Source organism: Labrus bergylta, chromosome 11 (assembly GCF_963930695.1).
Source record: "Labrus bergylta chromosome 11, fLabBer1.1, whole genome shotgun sequence".
In the NCBI taxonomy this organism is placed as follows: domain Eukaryota; kingdom Metazoa; phylum Chordata; class Actinopteri; order Labriformes; family Labridae; genus Labrus; species Labrus bergylta.
In genome coordinates this window covers 15,476,094-15,503,889 of record NC_089205.1, presented here as the reverse complement: position 1 = coordinate 15,503,889, position 27,796 = coordinate 15,476,094, and the positions used below count along the sequence as shown (strand labels likewise).

At 38.7% G+C, this 27,796-nt stretch overlaps 1 protein-coding gene across 2 annotated transcripts; it reads left to right on the top strand.

Annotated features, from left to right (window-relative positions):
* The first annotated feature begins 374 nt into the window (after positions 1–374).
* Positions 375–27,772, top strand: LOC109988470 (solute carrier organic anion transporter family member 1C1-like). Of its 2 annotated transcripts, none has more exons than XM_020639968.3 (15): positions 375–720; positions 5,560–5,732; positions 12,713–12,854; positions 15,332–15,464; positions 16,455–16,576; positions 16,650–16,796; positions 17,814–17,912; positions 18,783–19,031; positions 19,232–19,396; positions 20,031–20,226; positions 21,194–21,359; positions 21,703–21,875; positions 23,813–23,877; positions 24,122–24,239; positions 25,615–27,772. In XM_020639968.3, exons 2-15 carry the CDS (start codon positions 5,637–5,639, stop codon positions 25,850–25,852), a joined length of 2,109 nt encoding a protein of 702 aa, XP_020495624.2. In that variant the 5' UTR covers positions 375–720; positions 5,560–5,636; the 3' UTR covers positions 25,853–27,772. The 2 variants fall into 2 exon arrangements, with proteins under 2 accessions (XP_020495624.2, XP_065816312.1); XM_065960240.1 differs by having other exon boundaries at positions 16,647–16,796.
* The last annotated feature ends 24 nt before the right edge of the window (positions 27,773–27,796 follow it).

The following is a 27,796-nucleotide window of genomic DNA, read 5'->3' as shown; positions in this document are numbered from 1 at the left end:
GAGTGACCATGACTCAGAGATTAAGACGGGCATACACAGAGGAGGCTCAGTGATCAAATTATGTAAAAGGGAAACAAATATGGGATCAGTACACTTTTGAGAGTTTAGAGAGAGGGGGAGGGAGAGAGAGAGAGAGGGAGAGAGAGAGAAGGAGAGGGAGAGAGAGAGGGAGAGGGAGAGAGAGAGCGCGGGAGAGGGAGAGAGGGAGAGAGAGAGAGGGAGAGAGAGAGAGAGGAAGAGAGAGAGAGAGAGAGAGAGAGAGCTTCAGATTAAGACAGACGTCTTTCTTTGTGAGTTTGTTTAGCCAAAGCCTCTCTCTCTCTCTCTCTCTCTCTCTCTCTCTCTCTCTCGCCCCCTCTCTCTCTCTCTCCAGGGTGTGCAGTAACAGCGGGGTCACTTGAACGCACCACTTCTCCGAGCGGCTCCTCACTGCAGATTTCCACCAACCGGTCGAGACATGATTCAGGAGATAAATATCCCTTCTTGATTTGGACTAGTCTGCTCCGAAGAGTCACCGTGAAGTCGGCTGGAAATGAACTCTGAAGGTACATGTCCGTCTCGGAGTATTCATGATAAGAGTCGGCGCTTCTTCTTTCCTTCCTTTCCCATCCACGTGAGAAGTTTAACCGGAGAGGGCTGAAAGGAGGTCACCTGTGTTTCCAATTGGCTGTTTAATTGTTGGGGCTCGAACAGTCGGAGACAGTTTCACAAGACACTGGGGTAAGTGGTGCCTTTTATTTTTTTTTATTTAGGCTACCTTAAATGCTGAGGCTTTTTGCTTGATATTACAGAATAAGAGTGTTTTTAATGATGAAAGTGAGCATGCTTATTTTTGTGTGACATAGGTGTGACGTCGCCACAACTTGACCTAGCCTGAGAATATTAGGCAACCTCCTAAGGGTACCCGTGTTTTAGACACCTTAGCACTTAATTTAAGACGAAAAAGAAGCGTTATTTTTCATTAGACACATTGGCTAGCTTAAAAAAATACACCCTTGTATGAGCGGCTTATGTTCATAAATCCGTATGGGTGACTGTGCTCCGCATGACCCTAGCTTTAGGCTACCTGAGGGGCACCAAGGCTGAGGAGCCTGAAAGCAGCGTCAGCATCTACACATAATTTTCAACCTGCTAAAGGGGTTTCCCAGCACATCACTTTTGTAGAATAAAGGATTGTGTTTACTTTACATAGCATATTATTTAGCATCAATATATATGTACATATATACTGTACATCCTATATATTTTTATTATATTAGTCCATATTATATAACATTTCATTATATTACAATATATTGTGCACTATATTATATTATATTATACTACATTATATTATATAACTGCACTCTGCATTACTGTGGTACAACACTGCCTCTCTTCTCTGCTGTTTACATTACTTGCTGCTATTTATTTATCATACCAAGTCACTTTACTTGTCACTTTATCTTGTCATTCTCTGCAAATACTGTCTCAATTCTCAATTCCCCCCAGTTAACTTCATCATTCATTTTGTACTGTATATACCCCCTGTTTTTATTTTTATTTTTTATTTTTTATTCTTATTTTTATTTATCTTATCTATTCTATTTAATGTGTATTTTTAAGCTTTCTTGTCTGTGCTGCTGTAACGCCCGAATTTCCCCTCTGGGAATCAAGGGTTAGGGTTAGTACTGTCCTATCCTATCCTATCCTACTATCAGATTGCTTAAAGGGTCTAATTAACAACCTGTTTTTGTTATTCTCACCTCTCTTTACAGGCTGCACTTGTTTCCATATGTCAGTCACCTTGGAACACTTTTAAACTAATTCAAAGTGGGTTTCTGTTTTAGCTTTGTAGCTTTTAATAGGCTACACCTACAGATAGAGGGGTGAGTTGGCTTTTGCTGTTACTAGACCATGTGAATCAAAGTTGGCTGTCATTCTAATTAGAAGTCAAAGCAAATGTGTAAAGCTCATTAAAGATGGTGTCAGTAACACTGTAGTGTTAAGAGATAATTGGAATGATCTCAAAACACAGCAGAATATCAGAGTACCTCTATTCAGCCCAAACGTCAACCAAACATTTATTAAGCTGTTTCTAAATTGTGTTGGACCTTCTTCTCTATTTGAGGGGCTTTAATCCATTTTTTGGTCTTTTTTCTTTTTCCATTCATGCCCATCACTCCCTATAAATGAAAGTGACATTCCGGACTAATGTGTGTTGAATGAGCGTCTTGACCTTTGAGTAGTTAAGCCTGTGAGATATTTTATACATTTTTAGATACACAAAGTATCCTTTTCGTTTGGTTAAATAGGCTACTGAAAACCACTTTTCTGATTTAGTTTTTTTCTCATATTCATCATTCTTAATACGCAGGTTAAGACTCAAGTGAATAAATGGCTCAAAAAATGTTTCAATCAGCAACATTAATGGATAGCAAAATGCTTTTATGGTATATTTAAGGAAAGGTAGCCTAATGTAGAAAGTAAAATCAGTTCTGAAGAAGGTGAGCAACAGTGGGCCTAGATGTTGGGTCAAGTGCTCAGAATTAAATAAGTTGCATTTGGTGTTTTATTGAACTTGTGACAAGAACAACTTCACAATAGTAATTTCTTACATTTATTTATTTTAAGACGACCTGTGTCGTTCATACACAATGCTTGTTTATCCAGTGTATGTGACATTTGTATTCATTGATTACAAGCAGCCTTTAAAGGCCACTTCTTTGGAAAAAAAAAAACATACAGCGGAAATGATAAATTATATCATTTATTATATTTTTTCAATTGGAAGTCAGCAGGTGCTTAGATTCGATCACAAAATCAATTATATTTTTGTTGGTTATTGGATAGGATACGTTAGTTTTTTCTGCATGAAACGAGTAAAGATAGACCAATACTTCAATACTAATGATACTGTTCAGGGACGACTTGTTATGTTGTTGTTGTGTTTCCTATTGGCTCTCTCTCTCTCTCTCTCTCTCTCTCTCTCTCTCTCTCTCTCTCGACAGGACATCAATCTACACAAAGCCTTTCATCATCCTTAGATACAGTTACTATGTTGCTATTTTTAACATGAATGTGTCCATTTAATTCCTCAAAAATATTCCTATAATTCTATAAGAGTAAAAGATTATGTAGCATGAGAACGGTAGTCTACATGTTCGTACAAGCATGGCTATTTATTCTTTGTGAACGTGATATGGTAAAACAAATCAAAGTGGTCCTCTTGTTAGTTTGCACCTTAAATCTTAAACTTAATTCATCTTGAAAATATTTTTCTTGCTGTAAAAAAGTATTTTTTTCATGTACTGCTTGAATTTTGCTAGAAACAAGCCATGCTATTGAACTGATGGGCAAATAGCTATATTAGCCAATTCCACTCTGCTGTTTTAAAAATGTTCGTTACCAGACCTTACATAATAGTCAGATTAATTGGCAATTGATACATAGAGAAAGAGGCTCCAATGACTTCTTTTTGTCTGCTTCTTGAATGGACTTCTGCTTCATATTGGCCACTTAAAGCTGCCTTTGGTCTAATTCCATGAATGTGGGTCAAACCTGTTGCGATTAGGCAGCTCCTTTGGTCTGCTTTCGTCTTCTAGACAGAAAAATCATTCAGGGAGACATTGCAGACTTGTTACATGTGGCCTTAGCAGCAGAAGTATCAATGAAAGAAAAGGTGATGGTGTCGGTATCTTTGCTGCAAAGCTATCACAAACACAGTCCCCCCCCCCCCCCCCCCCCGAGCAATTACATCCACTGTTTCACATGACTACTGGAAATGAACTGAGGGGGGGAGGAGGGGGAAATACATGGAATAAACCAATCTGAGTGGTTAGGAAGAAAGAATCCATAGAAAGAGAGAGAAAGAGGTCAGTAAGAGTGAAATGAAGTGAACAGTAGGAGTGAAAATGAGCACATCAATAATCTGTTCTTCTCAGTAGACACATCAATTCTTAGCAGATTGTGTTGTTCGCTTTATTACCAGTAAATGTACCACTTAGCTACACTACGCTTCGTAAGAACAACACTGTGGTCTAAAGGATTCATTCTGAGTATTTTACAAATTTACTGTAACTTCAGTTGGTGGCCGACCTCAATGACTCACATAACACTCTCTGCAGCTGCTTCACTGTAAAAAAAAAACTAAAAAAAACCCAAGCGTGACCTGTTAATGCGCAGTAACTTACTTTTCAAGGGCCCTTTTTAATTATTCAGCAATTATGTACTTTCACAGTATTAAATTAATGAAACAACACAAAAAAAACCTTGTGTAAATTTAAGGAAAACTTGAATAATTGAATACACCTGAAAAATATAACTTAGTAGAGAAAAGACCAGTGAACGCCTTTAAAGTGATGCACCTGCTATCAAGAAGTGTCGATTTTGCTTTTGCTCAAATGACGTCTGCAAAAAGCATTTAAGACGTATAGTAGCAACATGTGGGATCAGGTCCTCAAACAGTGAGGTTTCTATTTACCTGGATTGAGTCAGACATAAAAATGGAATCAATGGAAGCAACTGCAACTCCTTGTTTACACACATAAGCTATAAAACCCAGAGTTGTAAGCATATGTAGTATTATGTAATGCCCTTTTCCTTTGTTTTAGTCACTCTGTTGACCATGAAGTCAATATAACTCAGCTCAGTTGAAAGTGGCACAATCATGCTTTGCCTCTGGTCACAAACACTGCATGGAAACAGAATAGTTTAGCTCAGCTCCGGAATGTCCTGCTGGCAAATGTATGCGTTAGGTAGACTGACACATCAAGGAACACCTGTAGATTTAAATGTGAATGGTCCAGAGAGCCTGAACACCGTCCAACCATTGTTGCATTTTCTTTCCAAACTCAGTTCCTTAGTATGTGCCAAACACAGTAGCCATTTTCCTTATGTATATACTTCTTTATATCAAACATAAATATTTACATTGCTCGCACCTGTCTAAGAGTCAAAAATAGATACTCAGAGGTAATGGAGGTTGCAAGAAGTTCCGTGCAAGACAAGTCCTGGCTCAGCGACACGTCCACGAGTTAAGTGATCCAAATTCTCGCATTCCTCCAGCCTTATAAGCAGCAGGTGTAGAGGTGTTGGGAAAAAAGTAAACAGTGGCTTGGACTTATAAGATAAATTAATACAAACACCCACTTTGCTTTGAGGGGGCTTTTTAAGGGCAGCACTACGTTTAAGCCTGGTCATAAACCTTTGTTCACACATACAGTGAGTTGTTTCACTCTCAAAAGCAACTGAATTTGACAGAAAAGTTCAAGCAAATGAACAGTGCAATAAGGCTTTAAGGATGAGGATTGTGATTTCAGTACATTTCTGAACAGGGGTTTATGCTTCATTGTTTTTGTCAGAAAAAAAGTGCAAACATCACCTGGCTCTTTGCCAAATTGACTCCAAATTGACTCCAAATTGACTCCTCTCTGTAAGAGATCTCAAGTGTTGAGATCTCTTACAGGGTTCAAGTGGTCCTGTGTCAGTCCCCCCTCTGCCGGCTGCTGCTGCAGACATGTTTCTGTGTTTGTGCTGATGATGAGAAGTAGGTCACATGCTTGAATTATCCATTTGCAGGGTTGCATGCATCTGTGCCAAGAAATTGCATTACGTGGGAGAGTTCTGCTAAGGAGACACAGAGACAACCCTGGAGGATGGGAGCTGAGCAAGGACGCACGCAGGGGAACGGACGCAGTGATGCCGCCTCGGCCGCCAGAGAACCACGTTCCACTCCCAACACGAGCCTGAAGGTACAAAACCGACATGTCTAGGATAAGAGTGTGTGTGGGGTGGTTGTGTATGTGTAAGTCTGTGTTGTGGAGGGGTCACATGCTTTTAGTAGGTCTGCTTGCATGCATGTGTGTGTGTAGAGCCTCCTAACTAAATAATCTATTGCAACAACAGTCCAACAAGTCTTTCACAAACTTGATGAGGATGATGCTAGTGAAAGCTCTCTGTTTCTAAATTCACTGTAGTAGCATTCCTATTGCTCAGTAGTTTGAAGAACTCCGCTGGGCCTTAGTTCTCCTCCTTTAAGGTCAAAACATTTCCTCCCTTGGATGTCATTGGTTGATGGTTGATGTTTCTCCAAAGCTTCAGCAGAGACAAAACATCAAGAGGGGCTGTAAGCTTAGCGTCTGTAATGTAAGCTTAGCTTGCTTGAAGGTGCTCTGCTTGTCTTTATGCTAGTATACTTCAATCATTTGTTATCCCAGAGTTCCTTTTTGCAGGAGCTGAATCATCTATAAAGCTGTGTCAGTATTGGGATATGGGAAGATTTCAGAAGAGCCAACATTACACATTTTTTGTACAAAAGTATGCACTTGTTCTGGTTAGGTGAAGAAAATTATGGGGAAAAGGAAATCTGGCAGAAGCCAAAACTGAGAACATATTGTTTTTTAAAGTAGGTTCGGCTGATCATGACATGTGAATACTGTGAGCTTAATGAAGGCGTTTGATGTTATACTGTCCACTATGTCATCATTTATGAGAAATATTATTTCAAACATTGTTTTAAATTGAATTCATATGAAGAACAGTCTTCATATGAAGATTGAATTCATATGAAGAACAGTCCTTCAATGGATCACTTGTCTGATTATGGTTTTGCTTTGTCTGAATTTCTTTTTAAAGCTTTGGAAAGAAGGAGAAAAGTAACTTATAACAGATCACTTTCTTAGACTTTGTTTGTTATGCAGTTTGTTGGTTTATGAACTGAATCAAATAAACTGTTTGGAAATGATTCATTAAAACATTTATTCATTCATTTTGATTTGTCTGGATCCGAGTAGTGGATCTTGTATTGAGGGGGGTGTGTTGGTAGTTGATATATTTGTTGTTTCTTACCTATTATTTAAAGGGTAGTTTATGTAATAATAATAATAATAATAATAAATTGTATTTATAAGCGCCTTTCAAGACACACAAGGACACTTTACAACAATCAACATTTTAAAAAACAACGCTGGATAAAATCAGCATAAAATAAATGAAATGTTGGACAGTGTAATTACAGTTAAAATGTTAGAGTGAGTATGTTTACTTGATGATGTAATTGTACTGTGCTGTTTGAATTTGGCTGAATGCAATTTGGTTTATTCAAAATGTATCTCTGAATAATCTAATGAGGTATGAGTCATGTAAAGAGCAGACATGAAAACTAAATATTCATTCATTCATTCATTCATTCATTCAAAGGAAATTAATGAGTAAATTAATATTTTTGTAATTCATTTCAAAGTAAAAAAAAAAGTCCCAAACATGTGTGTGAGTATTCCACTCGTAGATAAAACATGTTTATATTTCAAAGAATAAAATTCAAACAATGACCAAAAAAGGAATCGGTTGAAGCCCAAGGCTTATTTCAGCTTATCCTTTAAGTCCTTAATATAACCCAGAACATCAGCAGTACAACAAAGATAAAACCAACAGCAGATCAACTCTAAATTGTGTCTAAATTATTTATCATTTTATGTTGTATTCATTAATTCATTTTTCAGTTTTTTTCAAACTCTGCAGAGAACTACACAATTTCTACTCATCACTAAAGCTGTTCCAAAGTTTGACTCTCAAAACTGAAATGAATCTCACCCATCTAAATGTTATTTTAAGACTCATTTCTATTCATTTTGACTGACTGTCAAACATAAAAAGAAAGTTCTCTTTCATTCATTGTCTAAATAAGGCAATGTTAAAATGACAGCAATTATAACACAAGCATAAATGGGCTTTTATTTGTATGTAAATCTTGTGTTGGTTTCTCGCTGTCAGACGTTAAAGAAAGTCGAGAATTCGAATATTTATCAGGGAGTAAAACTGGTATCGGAATAAGAAACTGCTGGAATAAAGGTCAGTATTCAAAGCTTTCACATGACATCACAAACTCATCGAACCGCACACCTTGAGGGCAAAAAAGGCTCCCTACCACTATACACTTCTGAGAAGTTATTGGTCTCAGTTATAGACAGTTGTTGTTGAATGTGATGCATTAACCAACGAGAAGAGAAGCCTGGGTTGTTCTTCTGAAGAATTTAATCAGAGAAATACATTTTGGGTCAGTGCTGTTTTAAGCTCTGCTGTCCCTCTGAAGGAACAAAAGAACAGACTTCTCCTTATCCTGACATCAAACATTGTGTTAACTTGATCAAAATAATACTGCCTTTAACGCACATTACTGCCTCAGATAACTGACTGACAGTGACAGTGAAAGCTGAGGGTGCAGTAGATTTGCAGGATATTCCAGGCTGTACGGCTTGAAATATATTGGTAGAAACCTTGAGAGCACAGTGGAAGTGGGGCATTAGATAATTCTACAATTCGACAATTCATTTAGCAGATGCTTTTATCCAAAGGGACGTACAACAGAGAGTAAGTACAACACAAGTAAGGATCTAAAGAGGAGGAAACAACATCAATAAGTTCAAACAAACAGCTTTAAGGGGGCACTCACACTAGGCAAAGTTCTCCCGTACCATGCTTCAGCACGATTGTTCCCCCTCCCCATTCCCTCGCTGGCCTGCACTCTCAGCTCCAGGACTACCATTGCCATTATCTTCATTATTAATATCATTGCGTAGGTGTTCATGAAAGAGCTGGGTCTTTATCTTTTTCTTAAAGGTGCAAAGGGACTCTGCGGATCGAATGGAGTTTGGAAGTTCGTTCCACCATCGGATAATGGATGAGGAACTCTAGAGCATCTCTAACCTTATGACATAATAGTATTTACTGTTAACTCGTGAATTGTCTGTAGTTATTCATAAACCATATTGAGTGCATTTTACAAGATAAGCCTGTCCCACCAGAGCCTCTATATTAAATGCAAAGTAGCTAAAAGTTTACAAAGTAATAAATAACTGTCTCAGGGTTCCTTGATATGGAGGAAACCAGAATCTTAATTACGGTACTGCAGGGACAAAAAAATCATATTATGAGTTGACTATTCATTTTTGAAAAAGTGATTTAAACAATATAGGGTTTCGTGTGTTCTTGAAGAGTTCAAGTTTTTTAAAGACCTTTGAAACAATCACACTCACACTAATGACTGGAGAAATGTTGCTCTTGTGTGCATGTTGCCATAGTGAAAAAGTCATAATAGTTATCACAGTCACTCTCTGCGGAAAGACTGAGATAATAAGGCAGAACAGGATGTGAATCTTTTGAATAGACCACCTCAGTCTTTTCCGCTTACTCTTTGCTTTGGCTGAAAGCATGTCTTTTACCAAAAACATGAAAGTTGGTAAGTCCCTATATGAGATCAGACAATCTTGTTTCTGTTTCCCCACATGAAAGTGGTGTGAGACAATGGTGTTCAAGCAGCTTTTCATAATACTGATGGCGATGGCAGGGCTGTATTTCATGTTTCCTCAGAATTGTTTAGTTCTTGACGGGCTGGGTGGGATATGGCACAGCCTGTCCGACTCTAATCCAGTGCTCAATGTTATTCTCTGATTTTGATAATTCCACCAATAAGAATAGGACTTTGGTGCTACAATGTTCCAGTGTTTCATGTATTACAGAAAGAGGCATCTCAGAACTCCCTTACCACAACATTTTCATTTTACCAATTTTAAATTCATTGTTATTTGCTTCTTGACATCCCTCTCACTAATTATATAAAACTGTGTGCTTGTGAGTGGCTCTAACCCAAGTGTATTCGGTGAGTGACATCAATGAGCTAAGAACAAAAGCCGGTCACAGGTCAGAAAGAGGCTTTGTTAAAATTTTCAGAGTCTGAATGCAAATCGCTTTTTAGTGATCTTTAATCACAATGAGGCCACAGCTTATCTGGCACTTACAAGAAACAAAAAAAACAAAACAATTGAAAGTACAGAATGGAAATGTCACAATGTATGCCATTGTTGCAAATCCCAAAAAGAGCTGGAGGCTATTCAGATGAAGTAATCCATTTCTAACTGATTTTAATGGGTCCCATTTACCCACTCATTCTACAAAGATGTTTCTTCTTAAAACCCACTTAAAAAGTTTCCAAAAAGATTTCAAATGAAATAAATGTTCCTATAAGGGCTTAAGCACCTTAAGGTGCAGAAGGTGTTCCATACATAAACAAAGCAATATCAACTATTTTGACATTGACTCAAACTTAATCACTTCATATGAAGTCCATTGCAATAAAAAGCTATCCAAATCCTGAGTTTTACATTGAAGCACATTGCCCTGACAGCACCCTGCACTTTGATAATTTACCATAGGACGTTGTTGTAACTCTTATACGATGTCAAGTCACAGTCTTTTGGTTTTCCGCTTTGTGTGACAAATATCAGACTGCCACTGCCTGCTGGTGTAAGTGTTATTGCATCTTGCACATCAGCAGAATGCACAAACTAATTGGCAATAGGCTGCTATCAGTTTGGAGTGAGCAGTGCAACTTTTTGGCCAGACATTAGCGGACACAACAGGACCCAGTCAATCCCAATTATTCAATAATGTTAATTAGTATATTTTTTTATCTCCTTCCTGTTCATATAACTGAAACGGCTTTCATGCCATGTGGCCTAATAAACAAATGGCATTAGGCGCCACTTCCGATCATAGAAGACAGGAGAAGAATAGAACCTTTGTGTTGTCCATACACTAAGTGCCTGCTATGTCCTTTGATCTTCATGGGTATTTGAAAATAAGTCATGGTCATGGTATTTTTACAGAATCCTATCCCCTTTGCTGGTGATAAAGTGGCGACATGAGATAAGCAGTGCACATGGAAGTCACATTACACAAGTAGTCAGGCAAAGGTATAAACAAAACAATGGCTCCCAAGGAATGATACTTTGCTATAGAATATACAGAGAGAACATATTCCAACTAGATTGCCTTTAAAATGCAAATAACCAGCAGTGAGGATCTATTGGATTCTTGACAATTTAGAAGAGAGAGATAGAAGCAGCAGACTATGTTACTAGTGCTAGTAGAGGAGTTAAAATGTGTATTAGGTCTATGAATTATACATATTGCGCTGAAATTTCGATATAACTTAAAAAATCGCTGACTTCCTGTTTGGTCAGGTCATGGCGCCAAGTAACGTTTTTAGGTGTTCTTAGAATACATTTGCCAAACTGATATCATTGAAATGTAATAATAGACCATATTTAGACATTTGTCCACCCCAATCGTTAGACTAGGCCTGCATTATATTACAGTACATTATAGTACTCGACATATCACTATCCATTTATCAATCTGTCTGTCTTCATTCAAAATCAAAGCCATTTATTCACTTATGGTTGTTAATATTTCCTGCTGTTAGACTTACACTCCTTTCAATGCTTTCCCCCCTTAATGCTTAAACTTTTAAACTGGTGACTGTTGCCAACTGACGTCTGTTTAATAAGGACAGTTGTGGCATCTTAGCAACAGAAGTGTTCCTTTTTTATGTCTATTCTCAGTGGACAAAACACGCCATCAACAACACAATCAAGCAGATTACTAATGTTGACAGCAACATTTCTAGGCTCATCAAAAGTTTACTGAAGTTGATCATTCTCGTCCTATTCTGCCACTCTACAATATTGGGTTTGACTCCATTGCTAGTTCATGGTTTCAGAATGTCCTTTCTGGTAGCTTACAGTGTATTAAAGCAGAGAAATAGAGTTTGGAAAAGTTTGTCTTCAAAAAGATGTTCCACAAGCACTGGGCCCTGTCTCATTTACATTTTCTAGTAATAATTGTCTCTTTGCTACCTGTAATATTCTTTTTTCATGTTAATGAATGATACTATTCTTTATTGTTTTGCGGTCTCATTCCAACACACTGGATGAAGTACAATTTTATTTCAGAATGCACTTAACAGCCTTAAACTAATACTTATGTCTAGCAAAAGTAAATTTCAGCTTTTTCCAGAGCACGAGACATTAGATCCTACGCCTATCAACACTGAATAAAAGCAACATTGTAAGACTGGGTACAAAACATTTTTAAAGGGTATAAATATTTAGGTATTTGGCTTATGAATAATTTACATTTAACCCATTTTTTTTTAAAGAAGCACATCCAGCTTGTAGGAAAAGTATGCTTCTGGCAGTTTCTCCTTCAGATCTAGATTATAATAATTGAATCTACAGACATGTCCTAACAGCACGCATCGCGCATGATCGCATGTTGGTTGTCCACACTGCATCCGTTAAATATGTAATTCTTTGATCTGTGAATTTCAGTTTCCCCTTGCAAAAAATATGACATCTAGTGCTTTTGTATTCGAGGTGGACACACGGATGTGTGGTGCTCTGTATTGAGAAGCAACGCAACACTCAAATTATCATATCTTTTTATCTATATATATCATACTGGATGTGCACCACCTCATATAACATCTGTACTAGACTGGCTCAATGGACCCTTCCAAACTCAATCTTATAACGTTCTTATTATTCAAGTGCGTTTGCTCAGAACTTGGATATCAGCCTTTAGATTGTGTGATCCAAAAAGTGATTGACACCACAATCTCAAGATCAACACTGTCATATTCTTCATGGGCAATTCAAGTTGATGATCTTAAAACCCTACACCTCAGTGGTTTGTTTTTATTCTGTATATTTTTCTTCTTTTGAATCTAGACAAATGAGGGAAACCTCAGTGTTTCTTTGAGGTTCAAAATACATTTAAATGAATGAATGAATGGCTTCATTTGTTTGCTTGTATGTCTATGTTCCTTTGTATTTTAACGTAAAGCCTTCTGTTTCTTCATCTCTCCTTCTCTCACCTCTCCCTCATCCCCTAGATGTTTCTGGTGGCTTTGTCCTTCGCCTATTTTGCAAAGGCTCTGTCGGGGAGTTACATGAAGAGCACAATAACTCAGCTGGAGAGGCGCTTTGACATCCCCAGTTACTTAATAGGTGTCATTGATGGAAGCTTCGAGATAGGTGAGTTGGCCTGCCAGGCTCTGCTGTTATTTTGTTGTTGTGTTCGCAGCCTCTGTGTCATTGGATCCTCACTTTTTTTTTTCTCTTTCCTACATTGGGCCGGAATATGAATGGGAAATAGAGGTATTCAAGCCTCAGATAAAGGATTCATCAGGGTTTCAAGAAGAAGGCAGATGGGTGTGTAAGCGTGGTGAATCAAAGCGTCATGTAGGGACATAACCAGCTTTGACCTGGCTTTATTCTGGGGGCAGCTGAACTCAAGATTTGTTTGTTATGTAATACCTTCTCTATGCTATTTATTTAACCTCAGCCTTTCCTGGTTAATATATGTAGGAATCATCTGGCATTTACTGGCTAAACCAGTTGCAACCAGACAGACCCTTCAAGCAATTCCAAAATAATTTATTGGGCAAGTGCAAAACAAACTGCCTCACTCTGTGCAGACATCTTTAAATATCAAATTCACCCTCATCTCGCTCAGCAGATCTAACTTGTTTTTCACACTGAGAGTGAGGGTTTCACATAATGAGGGGACACATAACATTCTCTGCACAAAATGATTAAGATGGATACTAGAAGACAAATCATAATTTGGCATTGCATGTATCATCAGTCAATTACAACTTACCATTAAGACTTATTCTGTATCAGTGAATGTGTTTGCTCATAAGTAACAAGCAATTTCTTAAAAATGCCAAATCATTGTTGGTGCTGTTTTGGGATCATAACACGAAAAGCATGACCAAAAGGAAAGCTGTCACAAATATTAACCATTCTAATTATTTTTTGCTGCTGAGGGAAGCAGTTTTGGGTCAACAGTGAAGGGAAAATAGTAAAGACCATTCAAAGATGAAGTTAGTAAAATGATGGCAGAGCGTCTAACCTGTGTTTACTCTGATGGAGGTTAGGGGTTGTTGTCTGCTGGAGGTGAGGTTGGCACTTCTGGCACAGTAACAGCTGAATATCCCTTAGCTCTCTCTCTCTCCATCCATCTCACCATCTTTCCATCTCTTGTGAAAGCTGCCTCTCTCGTGTGGCCTAGGCAACAAGCTTTTTCTATAGGGCCGTTGCCAAGGTAACCTAGAGGCAGAGAAGGGCAGTATGGAGAGGAAATTAAAAAAAAAATGGAAAAGAAAAGTGTGAGAACAGAGATGTGGGAAGATAAAGAAGAGAAGCAGGATTGGAGAGATATTTTTAAAAAAAATTAAAAGCAAGTGAATGATGACGTAGACGCTGAGTTTAACAGAGAACACTTCAGCCAGATGAGCTCAGCTGATCGGCCTCAGGCGATATCCTTGTACACATGATGAGTGATTTATGAGTAGTACTTAGCACATATTGTAATACAAACATGGAAAATATTAGAAATAAAACACACAAAATGAAGTTTGAAAGTAATCTAAGATCTTCCTGGAATGAACAAACTGCCCAACACATTGACATGAAAACCATGTGACATACAAGCTTCTGTGAAATCTTAGAAACACACATAAACATAATGCACACACATTCATATCATGAACATCTCGCCTCCATCACTCCTTTCCCTCTGCCACATCTCACACACACACACACACACACACACACACACACACACACACACACACACACACACACACACACACACACACACACACACACACACACACACACACACACACACACACACACACACACACACACACACACGCGCGTCAGTAGCCAGGGATTTTCTGAGCGTTTGACGTCATTTCAACGAATGAGCCTCAACAATAGACTAATGTCAGACAGCATGTTAGAAGCTTATCTTTCTGGGCCAGTTTTCCACCTTAAATTGTATTTTCCATGTCAACGATCCCAGGCTAACTGCTTTTTAAACAATGATAGTAGAAAAATTGCCATGTTTCAATGCATCCTGTTTGATCTGTATTCCCTCTAACACCTTGGCTGCTGCATGCTATAGATCTTGGGGATATATGTATGACGTATGACGTGTGAGAACACAACCCCATCTGCCTGGCAGGGAACATTTGTACACAAAAGTCAAGCGTTCAGTTTTCTGGTTATTCATTTCACATGAATATACACAAAAAAAATTAGCGTACTTTTATAGTGAGAAGAATCTACGGTACACATAGTAGATATTATAGTGGTTAAAACATAGAAGTGAGATAACTGATTCAGATGATTATGCAATTTTTTTTCGGTTGCATTTCTGAATCTTTCTTGTCTCGAAATGAGAACCATATATTCAAACATTATTATAACAATACATTTAAATTCATAAGCTAAGGACATAAATGTAAAAAGCATTTAATGAACATACAAAGCCACATCTGAATTACACTCAGTAGCACAAAAAAACTGTATAAAACAAACTGAATGAGGCGAGAGACTGTTCCTTTTCCATCTCACTATTTGTTCCAACCTTTATCCATCCTGTGGTTGTGTTAAGTCATGATTTAATTCCCTGTTATTACTGGTTGTCTTTCTTCCAGGTAACCTGTTGGTGATAGCATTTGTCAGCTACTTTGGGGCCAAGCTCCATCGCCCTAAGATCATTGCAGTGGGCTGTGTACTAATGTCCATCGGCACATTCATCATCGCTCTGCCTCATTTCATCATTGGACGGTGAGTAAAAAGAGTCTTAGTGTTGTATGAGTATGAGTCTTAGTGTTGATCAGTGTGAACACAGACGTACCGTACTCGGGTACCATGTCAGAGTACTCTTGAAGAGAAGGTCTCAGCACGTTTCATGTGTACTCGAGTAGTCAGCAAGAGATGCAAACGCAACCGTGCTCAAACGAGGAAGCGGACTGCTATATGACGTAATGCTACGGCTCCTGTCACTTTAAAAACTGTTGTGTCCCCGCAGCACGGGCCATTTTATCACCTGTGCCTGTGGTTGCCATGGTTGCTTGTTCTTCTTTCTGCTGTTTGGCGGATGTGCTAACCAACTTTGTTCATACTGTCCCCTGCTGTACATGCGGAAGTGTTCTCGGATACGGAACGATGTTACTAATGTGAACACAGACCAGCGGGGGAGAGGGGAGGGGGGAGGAATCGTGCTCGAGCACGGTACGAAACAATCATGCCTAATGGGAAAACGGTCTAATTTACAACCAACTGATACTTAACGTTGCAATATATTCATAGCAGCTACACTAAAGCTACTCGACACAATCATTAGTCTTAGGCAACTTGGACTTGTTTTGTGCGCAAATGATTACACCAATGAGTTATTAGTCATAGATTGTGTAATAAAGCTGTTGTTTCGAGTTAAATCCCATCTATTCCTCATATGACACAACTCAGGCAGGTTGTTTAAAGAGCACCATTCGAACTATTGATCCATGAGATACGACAGGTGAACTCTGTCTTGACTCACTATATTGCTTTTTACGTAAGTCTTTCATGTACCTTAGCACTGTTGGTTTAGCCTTTATGAGTCAAACATGGTGCTACAATAAGTCCTGACCATAGAGGTCAGTGAATGATTTCTTTTTCCAAAAGAAACTATAAAAAAAGAGGTTCTAATTATGAAATCTGTTTCCTGTGAAGTAATGTGATTGTTATATATTTTTCATTTTTTTAATAGTTTAATTTGTGTGTTGTGTTCAGGTATGAATTTGAAACATCAGTTCGGTGGGTAGTGAACTCAACGCTGAACCCCTCCCCTTGTCGGGCTGGCTCAGCAGCAGATTTAACCCAAGATGGTAAACTAACTCAAGTGCCAGCCTCAGGTGAGCATTTACACACATGCACACTAGTGTTTCAAAGCACATTTGTGTGATTTCTACTCATCTTTTCCAGCAGGTTGTGAAGGCGATTCCAACCTGTCCATGTGGATTTATGTCCTCTTGGGAAATGTCCTGCGGGGGATCGGAGAGACACCTGTGCAGCCTCTTGGGATCTCTTATATAGATGATTTTGCTTCAGAGGAGAATGCAGCACTATATGTTGGTATGATAACATTATCCATGCACTTTATGTTTGATGACATTACATGCACATAATGCAAAATATTACTTCTTAAATATGGAATTTGACACAGGCATCAGTTTCCCACAGGGAACATACATAATGTATCACTGAGAAAATGATTTTTTATCACTATCCTGACAGGGGGAACAATCTCATTGATAAATATATGACTAAACGCTCAATGCATGTTATAAGGTGCTTCACTAGCTCTATGTATACCTACATTATTTGTAAATAGTACAGACAGGGGTCGGTTACATGAAATAAGTTTAAAACGAGTTACTGGTATGTTTACATGGATTTGTACGATTTACTAAATGATTATATACATCTATGTCATCCTTATAGTCGTCTTTAATAGTCTGCGTTTACATTCATTTATATTAAAGCCTCCCTTAAACACTCTTGATGTTACAAAACAAATTCATAGGAAATATATGTTTCCCAAGTTATTTCAGTTTTGACAGTTTACATTTAAACATAAGGTATAATCTGTGAGCTGTAATTTATCCTTCTATGTAAGAGTGTTTGCATACTTACTGTAATATCTTAAAGCCCCTGTAAGGAGTTTTGAGCTTGTTATGAATATTGTGTGAATATTGTGTGATATTTTTGTGTAAAGTTTACCACTGTTGTAAATGTCGAGTAGATCATGATACTGATGATAATTATTAGGATGTGATTGATGCTGATTAGAATTCTCAGAAGCTGTCGATATTGTTGAGGATGATGACAATATATATATATATATATATATATATATGTATATTTATAATATAGATATAAATAGGCCTCTGTGCACTGCCTGTCAGCCCCTTCGTCTGTTTGTTCGACTCCTTGACGTTCGTCGCTTAGGACAACAGCGTCTGCTCATTGAATTGTAGAATGTAGGGGGGAATACATAACAAAATGTGTATCAGTGTGATACAGACTTACTCCTTACCAGTTTGTGTGTTGTGTGCCCCTTTGTCTTTGTTTCTCCTTTGTTTGCCCTAGGCTGTGTGCAGACCATTTCAGTGGTGGGACCTGTGTTCGGCTACCTGTTAGGCTCCCTTTGTGCCAAAATATATGTGGATATTGGATTTGTAAAAATGGGTAAGTTAAAACACAAGATCATTTAATCATTTAATTAAGTTGTTTAATTAACTCGGAGTTCCCCCAAGATATAATATGTCCATATTATCATGCTACGCTTCACTAGTAGTAGCACTAGAGTCCCCAGTGCAATACTGCTAAAAAAAATAAGCTGTCTTAAATATATTTTATGGTGATTTATTTGCAGCTCTTAAAACTTTCTAATGGACTCTAATTGGGTCAAATAAAAAAAACTGAGTTTAAAGAACGTCACGGTAGACATTTGACATGAGGGGGAAAGAACCAGTGGAGAGTAAAGCATCATTGATGTCTGATTATGATTTATTGTGCATGCTGGCTCTCTGTTAAACTAACACTTGAATATAACAGAGCCATCAATAATGTCATCCTGTAAACCTGTAATTTTCCATCGACCATCACAGATCCAATTGACTGCTCTGAAAAAGGTCTTTTCATTCATAAAACTGAGGCATGGCTTTATCAGATGGTTCACATGCTGTATGTGTACGTCTAAAAGACTCAGAACAGATGTACAGGATTTGCTAATGAAAAAAGCATGGCGAGGGAGATGAAGGACAGAGTCCAGTGACAGACTTCAATCAAATAGAGTGCAGGCGAGGGAGAGGAAGAACCCAGACAGAAAAAAACAGAGAAATGTATGAGAAGGAAGAACAGACCAGAGGAAAATGGACGAGAAGACTGGGAGTGAGAGAAACGGGGGATAAAAGGTTAACTGCAACATAAAAGTTAAAAAAAATAACTAGACGAGGCGCTTTTAACCATACAGGATGTTTAACAATAAGTTACTTAAACAACCTGAGCTGGAGTTGAGCATTCATTTAGTCTCGTCTCCTGCACCCGCCTTTACAGAAACCATCACCATCACCCCAGCTGATGCCCGCTGGGTGGGGGCCTGGTGGCTGGGCTACCTGATAGCTGGGGTCATAACACTGCTCTCTGCCATCCCATTTTGGTTTCTGCCACGCTCCCTGCCCATGTCTGGGCCGCAGGGAACAGAGAAATGCACACCAGAGCAGACAAGTTTTATCAAAGACTCTCGTCTCCTGAAGAACAAGTATCCTGCAGACGACCACACCAACTTCATAGAGATGGCTAAAGGTAAGGACGAGTGAAGCGGTAAAAACGATGTTCTCTGCTAAACCTTTATTTATTAATTTATTATTTATTTGTTTCTTCAAACCGTTTATGACAAAAAGCCAAACATTGTATCATAAAAGCACTTAGAGATAGTCATTATACCCTGTAACGTTGGGATACTGCATATTTATAATTTTTCAACCATTTTTATCCCTCAACAGACTTTATTCCGACCCTACGAACTCTGCTGAGACACCCTGTGTACATGATCTACCTGTGTGTGACAATCATCCAGCTGAACTCTCTCATCGGCATGGTTACCTACAAGCCCAAGTACATCGAGCAGCACTTCAGGCAGTCGGCATCAAAGGCCAACTTTCTGATGGGTATGAAATAAGTTGCTGAACATGTTTTTTTTTGGATGTGCCTGAGTGTTCGAGTCTGTGAGTTGTAGCGATGATTCTTAACGATGTTGAGATGTTTATGGTTTCATAGTCTTGTAGTTTCTTTCTACAATCCTTACTTCTCAGAATCGTCCCCTCCAGTTCATAAAAAAAAATGTGCTGTGTATGTTCCTCATCAGCCTAATAACCACACATGAAATGAAACACAGGACAACATACATCACATGAGATACACTGTGGTATCATCATAGGATGTCTCTCTATAGACCAGACTCGCTCCATTTGAAAAGGAATGTTTAATAAGGGACCAGAGCTAACGACATGGGGATAGATAAAAGACTATGTCTGCACATTGATGTTAAAGTCAAGAGACTAAACAAGAACAATAAGCAAGGCTCTTATTTCTTTTACTAAGTTAGCTTTTTCTTGGGGTTTTGTCAGAAAGTTTTCCAGCAGTTTACTTGTTTGAAATATTAGCCAGTGACAGTAAGCTTTGATACTATGTTAAATTCTACTGGCAGTCTTTGTTTCAATCCAGATTAAGCCTTTAAATATTAATCCAATCCCAATAAATATATATATCCTGTGGTTTTTTTTTTGTCTCTCATAATCTTAGGAGTGATCAACATTCCAGCTGTAGCCCTGGGGATGTTTTCGGGAGGTCTGCTTATGAAAAGGCTGAAGATGAACATCATGCGAGCAGCCAAGTTTGCCTTTGGCACATCTCTGATTGGTTATGTTCTGTCACTGTTCTTCTTCGCCATGAGCTGCGAGAACGCCAAGGTAGCCGGTGTGACACTTTCATACAACAAGTGAGTCATAGATAAAGGTGTGTTGGGACAGTTAGAGTCATTTACGTTCAAGGACACCTGATTGAAAGTGAACATTAAATAAAACTATGTTGTATGTCATGAATGTGCTCTTTAGAGTGAATGAATCGTTGTGTGTTTAACATAGCCATAAGGGATGTCAGAGTAAGGTTGCATCCAATACCTGAACTGTTGACCTCTTCAAGAAGCAAAGCAGTGTCACACAAGTTTAACATGGAGTTAAAATATGGAGTAGTGTGTAGGCAGAATTGGCACCAAGAGAGCATAGGGGGGCATGCACGAGAAAATTTGACGAATGCAAACTGTAAGAGCGGAAACATGTGGACTGATCTCAAACACAGAATCAACAGGGATGTCATCAGGAGCATCACAGATCAATTAAAACTCATTTCCAATGTGTGTCTGATGCACCTCTGTGTCTTAAAAACCATTGTTCAGCAGAATACACAATAGTGCAACAAGTGAAAAGAAGTCTGATGGATAAAGCGTGCTGATTGGGTCACAGTGATTAAAACCTTTTACTGCTTTTTGTAAATTTAAATGTCTCTTCCTAACGCTTACCTCTGCTTCAACTCAACAGAAGTGAGCTAACTGCTCATTCATGCTCTTATTCCCACTTTGGCTCCAACCATGTTTATGAATAAAGCTAAATAATTAAATGTAATATTAAGATATCGTTCAGGGAAATCAATGTAAAGAGGAAGCAACATTCGACATAAAAAACAATAGTTTTCTCTCGAAGGTACATGTCCTTTAATGTCAACCATTTAAATGTGCCTCACTATCGACGTGTAATGCTGCTTCATCCCGCAGTGTTTACTGGTGCATTACAACTCTGTGTACAGTTGTGTTTCTATAAAAAGTCATGTCAAAGATAAATCATTGTGTAACTGCACATGGAAGACTTACCTCTCAGTCGTACTTTTCTTTTCGCATTCTCTCCTTCCAGCATGGACACGATATCTTACGACCAGCACTCCGTGTTCACAGCCTGCAACTCTGAGTGTTTGTGTTCAGCGAGCGAGTGGGACCCGGTCTGCGGAGAGGACGGCGTCACGTATGTCTCTCCTTGTCTCGCTGGCTGCTCCGGCTCGGCTGGCTCAGGAAAAAACACTGTGAGTTGTGAAGGTTTTAAAAAGTACAAAGAGATATTACAATGGACATAATAACATATAACTGAACATTTACATTTACTGAACATTATGTGTAGATTTATAAAATGTTATGTCATGAAGTTTTCCGTTGAATGAATTTCACAGTTTTCATATTTTAAGGGAAATTAAAAATCTGTCATAATAGGAATCTCCTGTTTTCTAGAATGATGATCTTACATCACTACTTGTACATGAGTGTTTGTGCATACACATTACTCCTACTTGCACATGTTGCTGTTTTTTCATACATGTCTGTGTCCTGATATACATTGTCACACTGTGTGCGCCTGTGCATTGTCTCCAGGTGTTCTTTAACTGTAGCTGTGTCGGTGCAGCCGGTAACTTTACGGCCAGTACAGGTCAGTGCCCGAACAAGGATGACTGTGACAGGATGTTCCCGTACTTCCTGGCTCTCTCTGTCATCACTTCATTCATCATCTCCCTCGGGGGAACACCGGGCTACATGCTTCTCATCAGGTCAGATTTCAGTCAAAGCAAATGTGATGTTGGGGGCTGATTTTAGAAGATGCCCAGTGATATTTTTGGTTTCATTTCAGTTTTTCGTCTTTGATTCAGTTACTTTCAAAGAAAAATCCTTTTCTATTCAATTTGAGGACCTTCCATCTGATCTGCTTACTTCCAGGAAATTCAGGAAGTTTTTTATTTAGCTTCCTGCAGGATTAAAGCTCTCAGAAACAATGATTTGGACATTTATAGCCGCCTTATTATTGCTGCTGTATATTATTAGCATTCTGACTACGTGTTTGTGTGTCTTTGTGTCTGTGTCACATGTATTAACTGTGGATTTTGTAGGTTTTAATGTTTAGAAGTAATCAGTTTCCAATCATATGATTTCTTGAGGTTTTAAATCTCTTAATGCGATGGTGCTGGGTAGAAGGACACGGCCAATTGAATTCACTTTAAAGCCATGAAGCCCAGTCTCTGATCTAATGACTGAAAACGAGGCCAGGGAGACCTGTTGCGTCACTAACTGCAAAGGAGAGGGAGCTACTGTTGGTTTTTCTGACACATTGGTCTTAATACTGAGAGCTTATTTTTGCTAGAGTAATTGACAAAGAAGAAATGCAGAAAAAAGAACAGATTTCACTGTGTCGTGCACATCTGTACCAAACAGAGCATGAATTAACTAGAACGCTGCATGGAAGTAGAAGATATTAAAACATACGCTATATAAAAAAAACCTGGTGACTTCCAGTGTTGGAAATTTCAAAGCTGCAGCTGCAAAAAAAACGGACCTATCTAATATGTAACAGTGATTTTGAGTTCTTCATTTCCAGCATTCAGAAAGAGAACATTTGATTCATTCACCATCTAATGACAATAACGACTGGTTCTTTTGATGTAGAGGAAATGGGTTGTGACGACCAAAGCTGACTCACCCACTCAAAGTTTTCTCAAAGTGCTTTCAATAAACAGCCAAGTGAAAGAAACTGCCATATTACTATGAAAGGGACACAGGCTGTCCTGTGTTATTGTGAGCTCTTATGGTGTACAAGTCTAATAGTCCATGTGACTCACAGCTGGGAGCAGCTCTCTCTGGCTTATTAGCTCAATTAGCTCAGGTTTAACCTCAGTGGCTGAAGTTGCCAATGCATTTCAAGGCCTCTTGGTTTCATTATTTCCTGCCGGATGATTAGGAAGAGAATGCACTCTTTGCACTAGAGGTCACGAGGGGCATCTCTGTTAATCTGAACATCATGTGTTTTGGTGTTTTTTTTGCAAGGTTGAGCATGGTCATGTTTGATACGCAGATATGGTGCACATTAAAAAAAAAGTGTCCGTTATATAAAAGAATATATGTAAGACTTTATCAATAGGTATTGCATCTGAATATGTTCATTAGATAAGTGTAGCCTTGCCCTAAATCATGTATTTTAAAACTGGATATATAGAGTCTTCTTTACCACATCACCCCCTGCTGGCTGGGATGCTAGTAAGACGACATAAACGCAAAGTAGCTCACTTTTTTTTTCCCCCCCCCAAAAAATAAAAAGGTTTAATTGAGAGAATTGTGGAGTAAATGCCCCTATTACATGACAAACACATATAAAAGACCTCCCAAAGCCATATCAGCTGATCCTGTTCAAATGCACTGGCCTTACTGAAAGGCAATTCATTTATAAGCTGTTTCTGTCTTCTTGAAGTAGCTGTTCATCTCTGTATAGAAATTCTCCACCCTGTTGATTTACTATAGGATGAGGCCTTAGTAGACCAAAATGTTCAAAGTATAACTACCTACTAAAACGTCGGAAAAATGCTTCAGAACAAGTTTTCCATTCTGTGTCTAACAGTGTGTCAGTGTTTTGGATAACTAGGTGTATTACAAATGAAATCTGAGTGTGTTATCTTATCTCTCTGCAGTAGACAGCTTCTGATTTGTATCTTCCATGCAGGTGCATCAAACCACAGCTCAAATCTTTAGCACTGGGTTTCCATGCTCTGGCAACACGTACCCTTGGTAAGTATCAGACACATTCCTTTTTCAATCATGTTTGAATTTGAAATTTTCGGGGCTCAGATGAAGTCTTGCACATGACAAGAACTACTGGATTCCCTTCATAATGTTTGTGTTTTTCAAAAGTTCAGCATCTCAGCCTTCTTAACATATTTATTTGACTGATCTTGAACAGTAGACTCTGTTGTGTTTTAGCTGAGGGGGGATGTTGTTTGTAAAAAACAACAACTTTTTTTTGGTCTGACAGCTGGGATCCCAGCACCCATCTACTTTGGAGCAATCATTGACACCACATGTCTGAAATGGGGTCAGAAGAGGTGTGGAGGCATAGGAGCCTGTAGAATCTACAACACCACTACATACAGGTACAATTTGCATCCAGATAGAAATGAAAAGAGTAAATATTTTACCGTCAACACGTGATCAAAAAGCCAAGTAAATAAATCTGTGTTAGAATTGTTGCCTCACAGCGAGGAGGTTCCTGGTTCGAATCCCAGTCGGACAGGAGCATCTCTGTGTGAAGTTTGCATGTTCTCCCTGTGCATGTGTGGGTTCTCTCTGGGTTCTTAGACTTCCTCCCACAGTCCAAAGACATGCTGGTTAGGTTAACTGATGAAATTGCCCGTAGGTGTGAATGTGAATGTGGTTGGTTGTCTGTGTCTATATGTCAGCCGTGTGACTGACTGGCAAACAGTCCAGGATGTACCCCCGCTTCTCACCCAATTACAGCTGGGATCAGCTCCAGCGACACCCAGCGGGGAAAAAACGTTATAGATAATGGATGGATGGATGGAAATCTGTGTTGCACAGCCCGCAGCCCGCAGTCCCTGTTTGTAATGACAGATTGGTGTTTCTGCCAGTTGTCTTTCTGACTGTACCTGAGGTGTGCAGTTCAATTTTACTTGATTATTTTACTTTATTTACTTATTTTGCTGGCAAAGCACAGATTGCCTCACCATCCTTTGATCATTGCACATGTAATCGACCTCAAACCACGACATGTTTAAATAACTACAGTGTACTGCTAAACAAACAAGAGGCCTGTGAGCCCCTTAAGAAGAGCTGAAGGGATGTGTTGAAGCACAGAGGTGAAACAGATGATCTGAAAGGGACAGGTGATTTGAAACTACAGAAAGTTAGACGATGAAGAAAAGCCTGTTGGTTTCACAGTCAGGTGTAGAAGCAGCCACAACTGTGACACAGTATAACATACAGCCATAGTACTTCAAAACATATCAACAGATTGCAGACATTTGCTCCCTTTCAACCTTATCTGATCAGATACACACATTGAGATCATTGATGGTTTGCTTTGAAATTGCTCCAGAACACACATAGTTTAGATAGAAACTGCATGTATCCACTTTGACATATGTATACAATATAAACAAGTATATACACAAAAAAATGGATCAAGTTGTGAGCAACTCCATAGCAATATTAAACACTGCTATGTAAATGTTGTGAACTTTAAGGCTTGGCCTCTCTCTGCAGCTCGTGTCCTGGTTAACAAGCTGACTTTGTGATAGCTCAAACAAACATCATCTGTGTGCTTCATAGTTGTTTACGTTTTGTCATATTCTGTTTTTAGAAAGTGATGGAAATGTGTGCTTCAGACTTTAGTGTTTCCGAACAGCCACCCAACACATAATCCCTCCTCCTGTCTCATTTTATGTCTTCTTATAAGAAACCTGATGGTAACCAACTCAGCTCTTCTTTTTGGGTCGTATCAACTTTTAGGATAGCGTACCTGGGTCTGACTCTGAGCCTGCGGACGATCTCCTTCATCATCTGCATCCCGGGCTTCATTCTGCTCAGTCGACAGCTGAAGACGGAGGAATTAAACGGCATCCACAGAACTCTGGCCAACGGGGGGACAGAGCTGGAGGCGCTCAGGAAGGAAGAGTGCGTGATTTCTAATTCGGACCAATCACAACAAACATCAGACAACAGCACAGACAGGGAGACGCGGCTGTGATGGATCCAGCAAGCTCCTCGTCTCCTACGCACACAGTCACACGCAAACCCAACCACACAGATGAGTACACATCCATTAAACATGCAAACACACACATGTGACAATTGCAGGGAATGACATGTTGTATTCAATCATCTCGTACAAAGCATAAATTCTATATTTGTACTCCAGGACCTTTTAAGGCTTTTGTGAATATGACAGTGATTCAAGAGTTGAACAGACTTCTTCAAAAAATGATTTTCTTTAAAAAAACAAAAACAAAAAAAAACTCTTTAACTGCCTCTATGGATTTTTCTTTCAGGTCAATTATTTAACAGAAGTTAAGATGTGGCCTTACAAACCAGAGGCACAGCACACACAAAAAGACGTACAAATAAGGCCAGCTAAGAGATTGGAAGTCGTTTTTTTCTGACTGGATTTTAATTAGAAAGTGGAAATATATGTTGGAACATGTGTTTCAGTAGCTTTTAGAGGGCTTGACGATTGTTGATTTAACGTATGTGCCTCGTTCACTCAACAGTTACCTCTCAATCATGTGTGTCACCCTTCTTACTGACACTGGAGAGCAATTTTTGAAACACATATCTGAATAGATTTTTATTTGACTTTGAAATTCCAGACTGGATGCAAGTCATTTAGAAACAGTCATGTATCATTGTGATGCTGCTTTGGTTGAGTGCTTTCTGGACGTGAAATTGTTCCTTCAGTGTTCACGCTCACTAAAGGAGAAAGACATTTGTCACTACTCAATGTGGAGGCCTTCCACAAGGGGGCACTAGTAGCACATTTTTTTTTACAGTTTCAACCCGTACCAATAACTCCCGTCTTAATCTATTATTATTATTATTAAGGAGACTTTTAATCCTTAAAAAGCTACTTTGAGGAGTTTTTGACTTCTTCTTAAACATGCTGAAAATAATACTGTTGCCTTTATATGAGCTTAAGAAAGCCGACTATCAGGAGCGTGTTTTTTGGAGTTATATTAAATGGCTGCTATTCAATGAGAAGCGGCTTTATTTGCAATTTCCACAGAAAAAAGATTTGCAGTGAGGGCTGAATTTAGACCACTCATTGACATCTGGAGAATTTTTTTGTTAGAGAATATTAAGTACACATGTATCAGAAAATATCTACTGAAGAGATCAAATGTACCGCTTTGTGCGCAGCGTTACATTTCTCAAACCCTACTCATGACACTGATAATTCAGATTCTTTTTTTTTTTTACCGGGATTCTCTCGATGCGTCTCTGCAGCCTGAAGTTAAACAGCCAGTTTGTCACTGACGGCTGAGGTGAGTGCTTGCTCTCGTGTCTGGTGGTTGCCATGTGGTGCGGCTTGAAAAGTGGAAGAGTTAGTTCTTCTGCATCATTGATAGAAACTATATACACTGTGTTTGTCCTAGTCGATACAATAATGTTTCAGTGGTCAGTCTGTTTCTACATTGTGTTCTTTTTTTTCTTTTTTTACTGTTAATGAACTCCTGTGCCAAACCCCTCAAACAGAAACATCAAGGTCTGTTCTCAGGTTTTTATCGATCACTTTTTAAATCTGTCAGAATATCTTCTCAAGGTCAAAACAATCGACTAGATACTGAGCTTCATTTTCAATCGATTTCACTGTTGTCTTTGTAAATGTATAGCATATTCTCGTTTTTTTTTTCCCCAAATGGATATGAACCGTTTGGCGACTCACAGAATGTAGTGACTGTGTCGTCTTTTTGAACTCAGGACGGCCACACACACACAAAGTTCACGCGTAAAGAGAAGAGCAGGAAGGAAGTCATTGTCTCAGTGATGTCAGGCATTCACTTGCATTCAGTAATTCAGAATGTAAATAATTTTCTTGGATTATTTTTGTAAAACTACAAGGAATATCTTCAATGTAATATGAAAAATAAAAACTTTTAATATCCAATCAAAACATGTGTTGGTGTCGTTAATTGAT